This window comes from Trichoplusia ni, unplaced genomic scaffold, assembly GCF_003590095.1.
Source record: "Trichoplusia ni isolate ovarian cell line Hi5 unplaced genomic scaffold, tn1 tig00003229, whole genome shotgun sequence".
In the NCBI taxonomy this organism is placed as follows: Eukaryota; Metazoa; Arthropoda; class Insecta; order Lepidoptera; family Noctuidae; genus Trichoplusia; species Trichoplusia ni.
The window spans coordinates 18129-35827 of NW_020800356.1; the positions used below are offsets into that span (position 1 = coordinate 18129).

The 17699-nt window shown below is 33.8% G+C and overlaps 1 protein-coding gene across 1 annotated transcript; it reads left to right on the plus strand.

The window, feature by feature from the left end:
* Nucleotides 1–248: 248 nt before the first annotated feature.
* Nucleotides 249–16681, plus strand: LOC113507821 (TOM1-like protein 2). The gene is given in 17 exon segments (XM_026890750.1): nucleotides 249–386; nucleotides 653–900; nucleotides 2596–2703; nucleotides 5632–5727; nucleotides 7069–7170; nucleotides 7590–7653; nucleotides 10185–10291; nucleotides 11780–11931; nucleotides 12766–12845; nucleotides 13415–13480; nucleotides 14052–14154; nucleotides 14564–14654; nucleotides 15252–15267; nucleotides 15270–15310; nucleotides 16028–16043; nucleotides 16046–16123; nucleotides 16126–16681. Coding segments are annotated over 17 exon segments (1533 nt in total). The 5' UTR covers nucleotides 249–331; the 3' UTR covers nucleotides 16236–16681.
* Nucleotides 16682–17699: the final 1018 nt, after the last annotated feature.

Sequence of the window (17699 nt, forward strand, 5' to 3'; positions counted from 1 at the left end):
TTAGGACAGAGTTTTTAACATTGGCACTTCTGATTAATAAATTATGTTATTCTCTGCTCATAATAATTGCTTATTATTATCTGCGGTTACTGTTATGCTGGTTGATTTGTTTCCTCTTGCCTACCTAGTAAAATACAATAATTATTGTGAATGAAATTTTCTCAAAACACATAATTTTTACATTGATCAGTATCACTTAAGACCGTTTCTGAACGTAAACTGTTTTGTTACTCTTGACAGCTGCTATGTGTTTTTAGTCTGTGAATTGCGTTTTTGGTGACAAGAGAAATCGGTGAAATCATTTTGATAAATACTTGATTATTTTCCAAAGATGTCTTTCTTTGGTGTAGGAAATCCTTTTTCTACGCCGGTGGGTCAAAAAATAGGTAAGATAATAAACATTTATAACTCTTTAGAGCCGTCTGAAATAAGTAGTTATCGTACCCTATGGTCCATTTCTTTTTGTTGCGCACTAGAAAATCAAATTTCTCTTTGTTGTGGTGTAATGATAACTCAGCGTTAAGTAATTTTACTGTTATTGCTATTGTTTTATTGTATTTGTGAGACAGAAGGTTTGCGTTGCGTTTTATTAAACAGGTGTTAATTACTTTGACCCTTTTATTATGATATGCGTGATGAAAAATTGTTTCAGAACAAGCTACAGATGGATCGCTGCCGTCAGAAAATTGGGCACTCAACATGGAAATATGTGATATTATAAATAGCACTCCGGATGGGCCCAAAGATGCCATTAAAGCTATAAGGAAGAGGTTGACTCAGAGTGCTGGCAAGAACTACACTATTGTGATGTACACACTGACTGTCCTCGAAACCTGTGTTAAAAACTGTGGCAAGTCTTTTCATGTATTGGTGTGCAGCAAGGAGTTTATATCTGAATTGGTAAGTCAAGATGTATTCACCAAAAAGTTTTCTATAACTATATTAAAACAAAGCAGACAATAACATTGTGCCTTATCAAACAATCATTTAATGTCATTGTACACTTCTGTATACTTCTGATAAGTAGCTATACACAAACCATGACAAGTATATTTTCCTAATTAGTATCATCAGGTACTTACAAAATTAATTATTCACTTAAGATTATATTATCTGCTCTATTAATTACTAAAGTCTAAGGTTTGTAGGTCAACCGACAAATGTTGATGTTATCAAATTAAATATTGTGACATCTAATTACACCAAAAAACAAGTTATGAAAATTTCCAAGCATTGTTGAATCATTTGTGAATGAATGAACTCCCCTGTTGCTGATAACTACTATAGGCTGTATAGTCTATAAATATTCATATAAGACTTGTCATTGGTAACTTGGATCTTCGCTTATTGATAAAAAAACGTGGAATACATGATAAGATCTGTGCCGCTACAGGATAAAAAGGGTAGCTATTAAAATAAATTATAACAGTTATAAGGTAAAACCTATGACGGTTTAAATTTCATACTACTTTTTCCTATATTTTATACAAACTCAGTGTGACTAGCCAGGGAGGAGAGGGTAAGCGCTGGAACTGATTTTGGAGTGTAATACCTATAAAAAGCCACATTATTTCTAATTGTCTTAGCTTAGATAAAACCCCGAAACACACCTTCAAATAAAGTGGACATGGGGCAGCTAGTACACTTATAAATAATATATGTACTGTATATAATATTATGTAGGGACCTTTAAACATACAAATAGTTATGTGTATGTAGTATGAATCCCATGAGTCATTCATTACATACCTTATGTTATGACTGCTCTGTAATATGAGAATGTATGAGACATTTATACATAAACATACATATCAAAGCATAAAAGACACAGAAGTACATAATTTACATAACTGTTTATTATGGTTACATAAATTAACATGATATATTGCATCATAATAATCAAGATTATATATTATATACTGCTTATACAATTTTTGAGAAGGCCTATGCCTAGCAGTGGTACATTAATTGGCTGGTATTGTTATAATATACCTGTTGTAAATATTAATTTTACAGGTTTTATAACATTTTAATATATTGTCAATACTATTTTTGTACTTTGTGAATATTTTAAGTTTGTTTATTAGATACAAGTTATTTTTCTGTTACCAAATGGATCACGTCATTAATATACATAAATTAACTAAATTAGTTTCTTAATATAAAAACATACCTACCTACATGTTTGGGTAGGTGTGAGATAGGAATTCCAAAGTATCATAATATGTTTGTCACTATAACATAGTTGAATATATTGTTGTTTAAATTTTTATTCGTAAAATTTCTACGGCAATGGGCTCAATATTCTCGAAAATTTCACAATAATCATAATTAGGTATTAAAACTATAAATCCTCCTTTAAAAGTTCCTGCTTTTTATTAACGTACTAGCTGTTTCTCGCGACGCCGCCGCGCGCCGTTCGCCTAGATGCAAAAACATTATCCTCCATTAACAAAGTCGAAAAAATGTAGCCTATGTGTTAATCTAAGGTGTCAAATACCCCCATGCCAAATTTTATCGATATCCTAGATAAAGCAGTAGCACACATACAAACAGTTACATACATTTATAATATTAGTGTTTTTTTTTGTCTAGGTAAAACTAATTGGGCCTAAAAACGATCCACCAACTGTGGTGCAGGAAAAGGTTCTCTCGCTCATTCAGTGCTGGGCAGACGCCTTCCAAACTACCCCTGATATGCAGGTAAGATATTTATAATTTAATAAAATATATCCCATATTTAAAACTCTTGTACTTTCTTTACTTTGAGAATATAAAAGAGACAGGATTTGTCTCAGTAACGTCGGCTTCTATGTTGTTAACATGTGACGGTTGAAAACAACGCAAGGTAAAGAGTGATAAAGGTCTCTCGTGATAAGTGCTTAAAGAAAAAGAGTGTTTCTGCCTATTCTATCGGCGAAATTAGGAAGCGACGAAAATGGGGTGTTGTCCAATGTAATTTGAGCTTCAAGAAGTGCTACTTAGGATCCTAATTTAAATAAATGAATACTTACTAACTTTATGGCGACTACAATATTAAAGTAAACTTTCCTGGCGACTGTATTGTATTGTCTTATACCCGCTGCAACTCAAACAAAAACATAGTGTCCGAACTTTCAGAATATTAAACAAGCCATACACGGATAAACGCACGCCACAGGGAAAGCCTGCGATCACCTGATTAGATAAATGACATGAATCATAGATAGGATAAATCAAATATTGTAACATAACCATGTAACGTTTGCCGATTGTTCAAAGTAATTATTGTACACATAATTATACAAATACAGTAATGAGTTAGGTAAGGAAATTTCAGTAAACAGCGGATTTCCGAGCGTCACAAAACAGAACAATGCTTATAGTTTTGTGTCTAGTTATTGGAGCGCTGTCTGCCCATTTGCCTAATACTCAGTGATTGAGAGGTCATAACTTTCAATTGAGCTTGCATCAATTTAGCGACAATTGTATTGGTCATCGGCGCTCTATACAACTACCAAATTCTAGAAGCTTAAAAGTAAGTATATAGCGTGACGTATTATTGAATGTTTTTTAATAATTTTGAAAGATATCTCTATTCTCTTGTTGTTAGCTAAACATGATATCGCTTTGATAAAATGATAGCACATGACAGATAAGCTGTTATGAAATATTTCATACAAATAATGTTTTGAGGACACTTAATAGTTATACATGTACAAAAACATTGTTTTTTAATAATCACACAACACCACACAGCACACTTCGCTGGTTTAGAGGAAAATTTATATTTATTTCCGGAAAAATGTTTCGTCTGCCTGATTGAAATATTTCCAATTCTTATTCCGTTTCTGTATAACGTGGTGGTCCGCACCTTTTCAATTGAAAGTAACTTAAAAGTTGTGGAAGCGTGACAGCAGACTACACGGTGCCTCCCTTCCACAACTTCAATGATATTACTACGTGAGATCAGACCTTGACGTTATATTTTAGACTAATTATATACTTTTTATACTGAAGATAATTCAAATCACACTGTTAGGAATGATGTCATTACAGGGCCCAATTCCGCTACATACCATTACCGATGAATGAATGGAGTAAAATTACATTCTTATTCCACTAATCATTTCTTAAAACAATAAAAAATTGCATGTCTGTACGGGGCGCCACACTCAATGTTTATACAAAGAATTTTCAATTATTGTGTTGGCAAAATGCTTAAGAGACGAATAGTCTTAAATTTAATCTAATTTACATTAATTCATCGGAAATTGTAAATAGCAGAATTAGGGCTCAGATAAATAGGTTACAGATGATTATCATTGGCGATTTGGGCTGTAAAATCAGCATGATGGCAATTTAAGAATTGCTCTGTCATTGAAAGAAATAGCCAAAGACATGCCTACACAGGTATATCACCGTTTTCCACTCAACCGGACAATTTTTGCCGTATTTACACAGCTAATTCATCTTGATTTCACCTGAAGGCTAGGCACCAATTCTAGTTTCAGTGACAGAAAGAGCTAAAGATATTCCAACATGAAGCACCGTCTCTTTCACTCAGCCGTCACTCTGACGGTTTTAGGACCACTATACATTCTTAGTTCATTGTCCCGAGTAGCAAATCTTATTATACTGTAAGTATATATAAACCAGATTATAACGTAATCTAATCAATAGTCCAGTCATGTATGAGAGATTAGGAAAGCGAGCTGTTTATTGTAGTGTATTATTCTATTAGATTATTTTTGTTTCAATACATGTTTAATAAGGAAAAGGCAAAAGGAAAATGGTTTCGACTTTGATCGAATACCGGAATGTCTATCTAGTTTTGCAATGTTTTAAGTCCTGTTATAAAAAGTATTAAACTGTAAGTAAGTAATGTTCAAAAAGCTTGTTATTTTTTACTTTTCGAAATTTAATTCAATTCAAAATAAAATTTCGTTTCGAATCTGGAAATGGCTGGCTAAAAACGGACGATAGTAATACAAGAAACAGAGGATTAATAATCGTCATAATATTTAAGATCTAAAGTGGCTTATAAAGACTAACGAATAGTTTTTATTTATTTGTTTGTTTTTACAAATGGTTCAATCGCGTGAATAGGTCCGATTATAAAATGACATTGACTATTACTTAAATAATGACATGAAACATTGCACTGTTCATATTAATGTTCCTTTCATATTGACTGGTATCGCAGTATTTAAATGGCCGTCCTTTATAACCGAATAGTCGAAAGTATTTTATTTATGCTTCGTACAATAACCTTTCTATAATATTCCAGACGTAATAAATATTTTGTTGAATATTGTTTGCCGTTATAACTAAAAAAACAATAATTTAAATCCATTTAAGTGAGCGGTTTTTTTAATATTGTAATTTATTATTTTTTCTTATTAAGAACTAAATATTAGTTTTTTACATATATTAATACATTAATGAATTAAACATGAATTGATTATATATTTACCTAAGAATACTTTCTAACGGACTGTGTTCTACAATCTACATTCTACAATACAAAGAAAAATAATATTAGCTTCACGTTTCTCGTGTGAAACCTAATCCAAACCACAAAAGCTTCACTTAGTGATTATTTCAAGGGATTATGTGAAAGAAGACCTTTATGTTTACTTTTTTTTCCAGGGAGTCACACAAGTTTACTCTGAGTTGCGTCTCAAAGGAGTTGAGTTTCCTATGACCGATTTGGACGCTATGGCGCCTATATTCACACCGCAACGGGTATGTTTTGTATTGATATCTCCCAACTCTTACATAAAGAGGGTCCTGTACTTTGTATTGTACATTGTATAGCCAGTATAACAGTATGATAGATCTTACTTTTTTCTTATATGGCATTCGTCATAGATTGTAACTAACATAACTGTCCCATTTCAAACGTTGTTTTGGAATAAAAAATCGGTCGAGCCAGACATGAGAATTTTATATATTAGATAATATTTATTGGAACTCAGATGCTATTGACTTTGGTTTAATTTAATAAATATAAATGGATTTTTTATTGTACATTAATTTATGATAACTTTTATATTATAATCCGTAACGGACTTGAGTGTGTTTCTTGAAAATAAGCCAAAAGTGGTAGCCAAAATCTTCCGCTCACATATAATAACGATTAACCAGTTTTTTTTTTATAAATTTTCATTCATTTAGTCCACAATTTAAATTCCTTTCGCCTTATTTAAAATACTACATGGAAAAGATACCGATTATCGAAAAATTAAAGTGAGTTGACCTACTTATGCACCTTTAATATTGAGCTACATAAATAATAGAAGTTTATGGTATTCGTATAAGAATTATTCATGAAACAAGCCAGTTTATTTAGAGCTAGACAAGTACAAGAAGGTTTTATCTTTCACCTTATGCTACAAAAACTATAAAAAAAATTGTTTTTGTCGCGATGTTGGTCTTTTAGTCAACCACTATTGTGAGCGATAGATGAGAGAACAGATTCAATTGATTAGTTTTCACAAAATGCGTATTATAATAAGTAACTGTTTTTTTTTTTGCAATACTAAAGGTTCCTAAAAAATAGCCTAAAGAAAAACCATTTAGGACATATTTAGAATTCCATTTCTACCCTATAGTACAGAACCCTGAAAAGTGTATATCGTTTAAATACAATATATTAAATATAAATACTCGTGCACAATTTACGTTTGCTAGATCCTTCTGTTAAGAACCACTTAGCAAATCAAAATGTTGTTTGTTTACGAACTACCGGCATGCAAATTAGCTGATAACGTTATCTCTAACATTCTGATAAACAACCGGACAAGATGACCACAAGCCCGTTTAATACAATCATCTTATTGATCAACTATCGCGAATAATTTAAAACATATCTCCATCACTTTTCGTTTATATATAAATGAAAGAGAAAGGTGTACTTTTTAATGAGATGACGCGTTTACAAATGTCTATAATTCTATTGTTAGTATATTTTAAGTGTTAGATAAGGATCTATGAGATAAAAGCTGCTTGAAACCTGTTCTTTAAGTCTAGTATATAAGATTGTTGAAAGTTGAAACGTATTGTAAAATGAGTTGTTTGGTCCAGAGCGTGCCGGATGGGCCGGAGCCTATTCCCGAGTCGCCGCAGCGGCAAATCATCCCTCAGACCTCGCCGAGTCATTCTACTATGGAACAAGCACCAGCCAATGTAAGTATTTTTGTCAATTCTACTGCCTATAGAAACAAAACTGCTAAAACGATTTTGATTAAATATCTGCCGCGAATTATTGTGTATTTTTCATAACTACGTGTAGCTATGGCTTATATCCTTGTTAGACTCAATCTAAATATCGTACAGTGAAAAATATTTTTACAATATCTAAACAAACATTCATTTTTATGCGTTGTATAATGTCACAGTCCTTGTGCACTAATCAACGGTTTACTATATTGCATGTATTCTGTTTCAAATTAAGAATTGTAATTTGTGTGAATTGCGTGTTTGCATTGTTATTTTTTAAATTTTTAATGCGCCTTTTAATTCGAATTTAGTATCTAACTTTAGAATAACCTTTGAAGCGTTTGTTAAAGGTCAACAATTTAATTTATGAATGTTATTAGCAGCAGATGCCTCTGACGGAGAGTCAGAACAAGAAGCTCCGCCAGGACCTGACGGTGGTGGAGAGCTAGGGTTGCCAACTATACTGTTTTAAACAGTATTATACTGTTTTTCACTAAATTATACTTTTTACTGTTTTACAAAAAAAAAGTATACAAAAATACTGTTTTCAGCATCGAAGCAGACGCTCAAAAATTTTTTTTGTCAGACAGAGGGCGCTCACTGCGCGCTCACTGCTGCAGCTAAAAACAAATCAAATCACACTAAGTTTCTGAACGAATCTGTCACTGTCAGTGTGCCTACTGTCACTGTCAGTGACAAATATTCAAGACTGTCAGTGTCATGTCATTCGTGTATGTTACAATTACTACTACGTTAAGTTCGTTATCAATATTTAACCGTTTTTTTGTGTGGAGTGAACCCTGTAGTGATAAGCTTAGTGTACAAAAGATGGAAAGTGATAGTGACACTACTCCTACAACGCCAAGAAAGAAAGCCAAACTATCGAAGGTAAAGCAAAAATATAAGCACGAATGGGAATGCCAATATGACTGGTTAACGAGTGATCCACTGTGCGAATATAATGCTAAATGCAAAATGTGTGCTTTAACATTTACAATTTCTCACGCAGGTGTTGGGCAGGTTCGGAACTTTCGTTTGCATCTTGCTTGATTTCCACTTATCAATTTTTGCTTAAATAATAAGATATTTTAGGTAACTATTTTACTATATTTCGTTTCCGTTTTTTTAGGTTAAACAACACTTGACCAGCAAAAAACACCAAGCAAAAATGGAAATGAGAAAATCTAGTGGATTGTTACAAAAGTTTTTTCCTAAAACTTCTGCTTCTACATCAGGCTTGTCTTCTAATGAAGATACCAAGTTAGCAGCGGCTGAGTTAGCGATGACATACCATACTGTCAAGCATAATTTATCATACAATAGCCAGGACTGTAGTATCAAATTAAATAAGATTATCTATGTTGATTCCAAAACAGCCACTAACTTACGATTGGCTAGGACAAAAATGGAGGCATTAGTGACCGAAGTTCTTGGCCCACATTCCTTGCAGTCTGTTATTGATCAGTTAAATAAAGACAATGTATTTTACTGTCTGCAAACTGATGCCTCCAATAAAAAAAATATTAAATTGTTTCCTCTGGTAGTTCAATATTTTACCCCTAAAAGTGGAATACAACAAAAATTAATTGATTTTTATGAAAATCCAGATGAATCTGCCAATGGTATGTTTTCAGCAATTAAAAACTCCTTAGAGTCTTTGGAACTTCCTTTCAGTCAAATATCTGGTTTTAGCGCTGACAATACTAATGCAAATTTTGGACATAATCATTCATTATATACAAACATTTTAGAGGTTATTCCAGATTTAATAAAAGGAAATTGTCATGCCCATATTGTACACAATTCAGTGAAACATGCTATGAATTGTTTAAATTATGACATTGAGAACATTATATTAAAAATCTATAGCCATTTTTCTGTGTCAGCATGCAGAAGAGAAGAATTAAAAAGATTTGTAGCACTTGCTGAAGGAGAGTTTCATGAAATAAAACGACACATAGGAACTCGTTGGCTGTCACTTTTACCAGCGATTGATACAATTTTGCTTAATTGGATACCAATTTGTAATTACTTTGTTGATTTGGATGTTGACTGTCCAATGGTTATTCAAAATTTATTAATGTTAGATGATAATGTTAAAAATAAAGTTATTTATAGTTACCTTCTGTATGCTAGTCATATATTAAATGTTTTCAATAAAACAATTAAGAAATTAGAAGGAAATGATGTAACAATTTTAGATGTTTATAACACTATGACTGGTTTAAAGACTGAGCTAATTCAAAGAAAAAATGATAATTATTTTGGCCATGAAACAAAAAAAGTTTTAAATACCATTAGAGAGTCTTCCCAAGAAGTTTTTAATAGAACTATTAATAACTTTATACTTTTTATTGAAAAGGCTAATTTGTATTTAGAGAAATGGTTCGATTTCAGTCAGACTAATTGGCTTTCTTTAATTAGCTGTTTGTCATTGAAGTCTGCAGTGACATTTGATCATTTTGAGAAAATTATAGATAATCTAAATTTATATAGACTCAATATTGGTATGGATGATTTATATTCAGAATTAACAAATTTTAAAGTAATTTATGAGAAAATATCAGAAGACAAAAATTTTACTGAAATGAGTACTGGCCAAAAATGGAGCCATTTATTAGTTAACACTGCAGAAGAATTTAAAAACATTACAAAAATAGTCTCATATCTACTTTCTGTTCCCGCCACCTCAGCATTTACTGAAAGAGTTTTTTCAGTAATGAATGCTAAGTGGCGGGATGATAGAAACAGAGCATCCATCAAATTAATAAAAAACGAGCTCCTCATTTATTTTAACTTTGATATAAATTGTGATGAGGCATATGAAATTTTTAAAAAAGATTGTGAATTAATACGTTGTGCGAGAAGCTCAAAAAAATATGTATTTAAAGCAATAAATAAATAAAATACTGTTCGTTTTTCTAAAATACTGTTTGATAATCTTCATAGACCTGAATATACTTTTTTTCTTGTAAAAAAAGTTGGCAACCCTATGGAGAGCAACATCACCGTTATGAACGAGATGCTGAACGAGCTCACCATGCAGCCGCACGCCGCTCACCACGAGAGCGACATCAAACTGCTCGATGTAAGTACCATTCAAAATTCAACTCCAAGAATTCATTTTGAAACTAAAATACAACTACTTTTACGGATTTTATAGCGATTTAATTTATTTGTTAAAAAAAACGCGATAAAATCCGTAAAAGTAAGTTTTATTTCAATGTCTAACTTTCGTGTAAACCTAAGAAATCACTAAAAAATTTGAGATCAGAATTCGTAGTATTTAATTATTAGTTTTAAAGATAAGACACTTGTATATTTATTTTCAACCAAGAGATTGGTCGCTACTGATAAAGAATGATCACACGGGATTATAAAATCGGGATAAAAACTATCCTTCGTGTTAATCCTGGTTATAAATAATCTGTGTATCAACTGTACCAAGTCTAAATCCGATCAGTGATGGTTATGTGGAAGAGAACAAACAAACATACAGACTATCGCGATTATAATAATAAGTAGGATAACAGAATCTCATTATTTGCCTCGCCTTACACAGAAATCTATTGATGAAGCGATTGTATTTGTTTTAAAAGCATACATCGTCGAATGGCAATCTTAACATTGCAAAGATTATTTATTCTTAATTCACAAAAATTTTGTTGCCGGTTCGATGCCTGCTAAGAAGTGTATTTTAGAAAGCGTAGACATAAGTAATTTATATTGATAACAAACATGACTGACTACCTTGAAAGTAAATGTATGTGACATAATATCGTATTGCATTTCCAACATACTATGTACATAGATACCTCAAACAAGGATGTCCACAATCCAAAAATGGTTTGTTGTTGTTATCTGTAAAAATCGATTTTATTGTTTCAATGAACAGACATTTCAATGGCAGATAACACTAACACAGCCTTCGAGTGTCAAGGTTGTTTATTGTAATTAATTATTGCGTTCAAGATACTAAAATACAGAATTGATATGGAGTTCGTTGGCCGTAATTTTATTATAAATGTCCGCTAGTGCAGCTGGTATGAAACGACCTTACAATTATTATTTTTTTGGTTTGTGATAATTTTCGTTTGTGGTTTGTGATATTGCTACTAGCCTAGCCAGTACTCTCTTAGTTAACTAATGTCGTCATTTTCTATAATATCATTTTGGTAAAATTATTTCTAGTAAAACTTAAATAAATAAACTACTTTGGAATAATTTGCGATGTCCTTGCTTTACGAGAAACCTTACAAATCAAAAACAGTTTCATTCTACTATATAAAAATAAGTCGGGTTTTCCTTCCTGACGCTATAACTCCAGAACGCACGAACCGATTTTCACGGTTTTGCATTCGTTGCAAAGGTTACGGGCTCCGTGAGGTTTATAGCAAAGAAAATTCAGGAAAAAATTCAACAGAAAAGCGGTAATACCATCTGGTTGCGAAACGGAGTTTGCCGAGTTTGCTAGTACGTTATGTATATCCCCATTATTCATTTGATATTATTTACCGAAAAAATCCCTTGAAGTTGAATTTAAACTAACAAAATTAAATGATGTTTGTTACCCCAGGAGCTGGCGGAGACTCTCCGCTCGATGCAGACGCGCGTGATGGAGCTCATCAGTCGCGTGGCGGACCTGTCGCCGCTCATCGTGGACCTGCTCTACATCAACGACCGCCTCAACAATGTGTTGCTGCGACACAGCCGGTTTACCAGTAACAGGTACCTCTCTTTTCTGTTACTATAGACTGGCCGCAGATATGCAAGATGTAGATGTGAAAAACAATAAATATTCTGATATATAAAGTTCCCGTGTCACGATGTTAGTTACCGTACCCTTCCAAAACGGCTTTCATAACCCCAAGTGATAAGGGTTATCCACCCTTAATATTTTGTCTCCACTGTGATCATCGACTGTTAGGCGGTACGTAATTCGCTGGGACAGCTAGTATAATAATAATTTTCAATGCCCATTCGTTATCGTGGTTCGTATCCGAATACTCCTTCGGGGAAGGAAATGGGTAGTGTCTTTTACTGACTAGACCTGAACCGCCGTGCTACGTCATCCGCGTTTTTGTGTAGGTGTAAGGCAATGAATTGCAATTCTTTATACAAGCAACAAGTACCTACTTAAAAATAATAAATATATAATTTAATTAAGGGAGGTGATTCTCACTAAATCATTCTGTTGCGGGATTTACTCAAATATTCTTATCACATATGAATATTTACACTTGGCAGTTATTATGCAAGTTTTAGTCGGTGACAGGTTAACCTAAAGAAAGTTATTTACGCAATACATAAATCGTAGATTTCTTAGCTATTGGTTTATTACAATGAGGAAATCCCCCTCCCTATAGCAATATAATAATATTTGCTACAGCAATCCTTAAATTTTGTCTGGTGGAATCTTTTTGTTTGAAATACTGTAGCAGTGAACAGAAGGGTTTCCAGATGAAGGGAATCCACCTTTCTTCGCCCATACGGAAGTCTCCAAATAAAATAAATAGTCAATATTAAATTTAGAGTATTTAACAAAGAATCAACTTTTTTTAGAAATGCAGCGACATCCGCCTCTCCTTTGTCTATCCTAGGCGCTGCCATGGGAGTACCCAACGCTAAACCTGCTGAATCACGTAAGTATTCGAAATTATCTGAGCGTCATAATCTTACTCTACTAGACTATCTCTACTTAGTTATCTTTCCTAACATTTGATATACGCATGTTTGAAATTATTTCTTATCAACGTCATTTCCGACTAATTATGATAATTTAAGACGTAATAGTGACAGACTACAAACAAACAAAGGTAAATAACAAGGTCAGATGAAAAACAAAAAAAAAAAAGAAATTAATCTCATACTTAGTATTGGTATTGAGATTAATTAAACCTTTCATCATCGACCTAGCCTTTTTCCAACTATGTTGGGGTCGGCTTCCAGTCTAGCTGGATTTAGCTGAGTACCAGCTACCTGGGCAACACGATACCCTTGGTTAGACTAGTTGTCAAACTTTCAAGCTTCTGACTACCTGTAACGACTGTCAAAGATGTAGGAATAACAGCCGGGACCCACAATTTAACGTTCCTTCCGAAACAAGGAGGAGCTCGTTATGACAAAGATGGTCACCCATCTTTGGAACAACCGCGTCAAGCGTAGTTTAACCTGTGATCGATTCACTTATACACAACATATTTAATTTCAGCAAAGCCCGAGGATGACGCCCTTATCGATCTCGGCGATGACGATGTCCCTGACATTGCTAAACTCAGTAAGTTATTATTGATTAACTCTATTAATACTAAAAACGCTCCGCTTCAGTATAAGTAGAGATATAATGACTATTTATTTTAATTATAAAACAAATGTATTGAAGTTATAATTACCTAAAAGTAAAAAGAAGTTGCAAGAATTACTAATTTCAAAAGTATTGCAGATGTTTATGTATATTATAATAAAACCAGTCTATATGCGTCCCACTGATAGATACAGGAAAGTTAAGCATTGATGAATGATGACTCTCGCTCACCGCGGATTGGCTATTTCTTTGTATTTAAATTAAAAAATAATATATCTTCCAACCTTTATGGTCAGCTTCAATAATTGGTAATTATAAATGTGTCATCTAGAATCAAAACCCAGATCCACTTTCTTAAAAATGTTAGGAAACTTGTTCTATGCCTGGGTGTTGTTGAAGTCTATGGTTCATAATCAAAATTTGTATCTAAAGCATCTACATCCCATAGAATCTCTTCAATACATTGAGCACTACTTTGTCTGTTACGTAGAACAGTCCCCTTAAAAAGCAACCTTATTACAATGATGATACATTTCCTTTTCAGCTGTAAAGGACGCACAGCCCGACAAGACTTCGACTAGCTCTAAAGACGAGTTCGATATGTTCGCGCAATCCCGTAATGTCACCTACGAGAGCTCCAAGACCGGGTAAATGTTACCAATATGTTGCTAATGTTATAAACGTGACTGTAAGTGTCTGTTACGTTTGTCCGTTATTGTTCATGCGAAAAATATTTAACCGATCATTATCATGAAATTTCGTACACAATATAGTCTTGGTTTCGTTTTACTTGACTTGAAAAGAAACAGGATCAGGCCTTACCTACAGCAATATCCCAAACGAGTGAAGCCGCGGGCGACCGCTAGTAATAATTAGAAACTCACAAATTGATATACACTAGTCACATTACTACAGTAAAAATAAAAAATCCATTTCAATTAGAGATTTGTATGTTTGTGAAACTCCCCGCGACACAAGGCTTAAATTCCTTAGTGAGGGAGTCGTTTTATAAAAATCAAAACCAAAAAATGTCTACATATAAAACTATATCTGCAGCGGCAGCAGTTACTCGGACAACATGGAGGAGCAATCTGCCACCAGCCTGGTGTCCGCAGCCAGCCAGCGAGCCACGCAAGGACAGCCATTGGTACGGAACACTTAACTATACATACATGTTTGTCTGGGTGCTTGTTTGACGCTTTTTAAGGATTGAAGACAGAGATTGTACAGGTTGTTTTATTTGTTATTCCCTATATAGCCTTTATGCTATAGCAGGTTCGATACTAATGGCCAGTCACTTCTCTTGTCAAGGCTGTGGTAGGATATGTCGCTCTCGTATCGGTCTATTCAGTCATGAAAGGCGTTGTATCACAGACACCACCACATAAATCGTTTGTAATAGACGAAAAGGCCGTTGATTGATATAGCTTTTGAAATTGGATGATGATGTTAATGTAATATAATATAATTTAATGTAATATAATTGCTGTAGCTGTTTAATGTAATATAATTAACAATTATCCAGATCTACAAAAGATGGTGATGATAATTTTTATTTTATGATTCCCAAATAGAATGTTAGTCATATTCTAAATTGACTGCTTCTCAATATTTTTTCTATGAAGTGTGAAATAGTTGGTGGAGGGAATTTGGATCTTATGCGGTAATGGATAGGGCTGTTTGTTTTTTGAGTGTAAATGTAGTTTTTTTTTGTGTTAACCTTTAATTTATAATATTCCGACAGCCATCGGGCATGGATCAAAGGAGATCGATGAAATAGCAGCTTGGCTTGCTCAGGAGAAGGTGTGTTTTTGTTATTTTATTTTGTTTAATTTATTTATGCTTTAAATTTATCATTCACCTCGATTTATTTATTATTTCAAAACATTAATTTCATTTTGCGTTATAAGTTGTCAATTATTATGACTATCGCACAATATTTTGGCACAAAATATCGGTATCTGACGCAATTTAACTTAAGTAACGTATTTGTTTGTACAACTGAGCCTTGTAGACACAACCTCATTTGTAAATATTTCATATTATTTAGCCCTAAAAAAGTATAGACTTGTTTCCTGCGAGAAGATGACGAAGATATAATATAATGGAAAGAAGAAAGAAGGTACAATATATAGAAATGTCTGTACACAAGGTTACAGTAGGTATATAAAGAATATACTTTTCTTCGTCTAAGACGTGAAACCTGTCGGAGGAGCCTACTGCTTAAAGTAAGACTGTTGGAAGTTATGGACGCGCGGCGGAACAGAGTATAATACCGTATATTACTATACTATACGTAATTGCAAAATTACTGCTTTTAAAGTATATTTGTTCGATATTTTCACGGACGTGGTGTCAAATATATAATTTTAATTTATAATGCATCAAGTTAAAAGTTTATTTTCACGCTTGCGGCAACTGAATTCGACAGATATACTTCACAACCTGTCGCGACAACAACGCCAACTGGCGGATAAAAGCGGCAGCTTTGATTCTATTCTTTAATTTTATGTAACCCAGGCGGCGTCAGAAGCTAACTGGGCACGGAGAGCGTCACCAGCAGCGACTTCGACAAGTTCCTCGCGGAGCGCGCCGCCGCCGCCGACACGCTGCCCAACGCCAACACCACACCAACACCAACGCCAACACCAACGCCAACACCAACCTGCCTACACCCAGGCACCGCCAGATCAACAAGGACGAACAGGACTCCATGTTCGCACTTTAATGTTGCATAGTAAGATTATACGCAAACGAAACTGCTTTGAGTCGCCAATAAGACTTGGTGATTCTGAAAGGATGTTCAAATCTGGCCGCTTTTTATGTAAAGATTGCCTGTTTATTGGACACTCCCCCCCACTCCGCCGCTATAATAAATTTCATAACCCTCGACTATTTATGCGGTTTAAAGTCAAATTCTTAATTCATCTGATGTGATTTACTAAGGTTTGACATATCCAAAATATATGAGCATCCTTTCAGAAACTAGGATTACCAGATAACCTGAAGAGAACATCTCAAGGTTTCGTTTGAGTACAAAGGGTAAGGGCCCTTTTCTTGCACATGTCACTTGCCCAGGTACCCGGAAATGTTAGGTGCGATGCGTGAGGCCTTTCCATTGAAGCGAAGCGTGGCTGGTGGAACGAAGACTCGAAGTCTACCAATAAAATTGCATAAATACAGCAGAGCAATAATTTTATGTGATCCTATTGGTTAATGTTATTTCGGTCCGCAGCCATGCTTTGCTTTAATTGAAAGTTAGCCCTAAAGCTCTGTATATTTTATCTTCACTCACTATTGTTGCCGGACGTGTGAATACTATCAAACGGTTTATCAGTAGACATTTTTAATTGTCATAAAAGCGACAACTAGCTTTTGTTTTTAACAGAATTAAATCTTGCCACTCGAACTTAATTCGATTATGGAGCTATTCTATCTGAAGTTAGTCTACTATTTGCTATTTTATTTTACCATGCAACATGTCTTATGGTAAACCGCTGCCACGTTTGCCCGACTACCACAGTACGTAGTTGTTAAGCGTTATTTTCGCATCGAATCATATAACACACCCCGCGATGACATCTAGTACTATCGTAATATCTCACATGTATTCGTATGCCGTTTGGTGCCTGGCTTTATAGTTGTATTTGAAATATTTTAAGCTGACTAATCGATTGCATCATCTACTAATTCTAAGGAAAAAGTCTTTCATATATTTGAGATTATTAACTCCTTAACATCGCTATTTGTTTCATCAACTTAAAATACTTCAATATATACCTGTTTGGTGTTTAGCGTGGCAAACAATAAAGTACATGATACAGCCGCGTCATTGACTATGTATTACATTAGGCTAAGGTTACATTAGGTAGATTCTTTAATATATAACTTATCTAGACTTCACTAGACGCGGGAGCATTTAATACAAGACCACTGGCGTTCGAAATTATTGTATTATGCATTTATTAACATTTTCTAGTATTGGAGAATGATCGTCGGAGGGTCGAGATTGTGATATATATTATTTTATATAGATATGTATATCGTGGTACTTTTATTTACTAGATTTAGTGATTGCTAAGATTGAATCAAGGTAACGTATTTGTATATTAATTTAGTACCTGTTGTACTGCATTTTGATTTGTTTTTGTTGATTATTGAAATTATAAGAAGTAAGAAGATGAAATGAAAA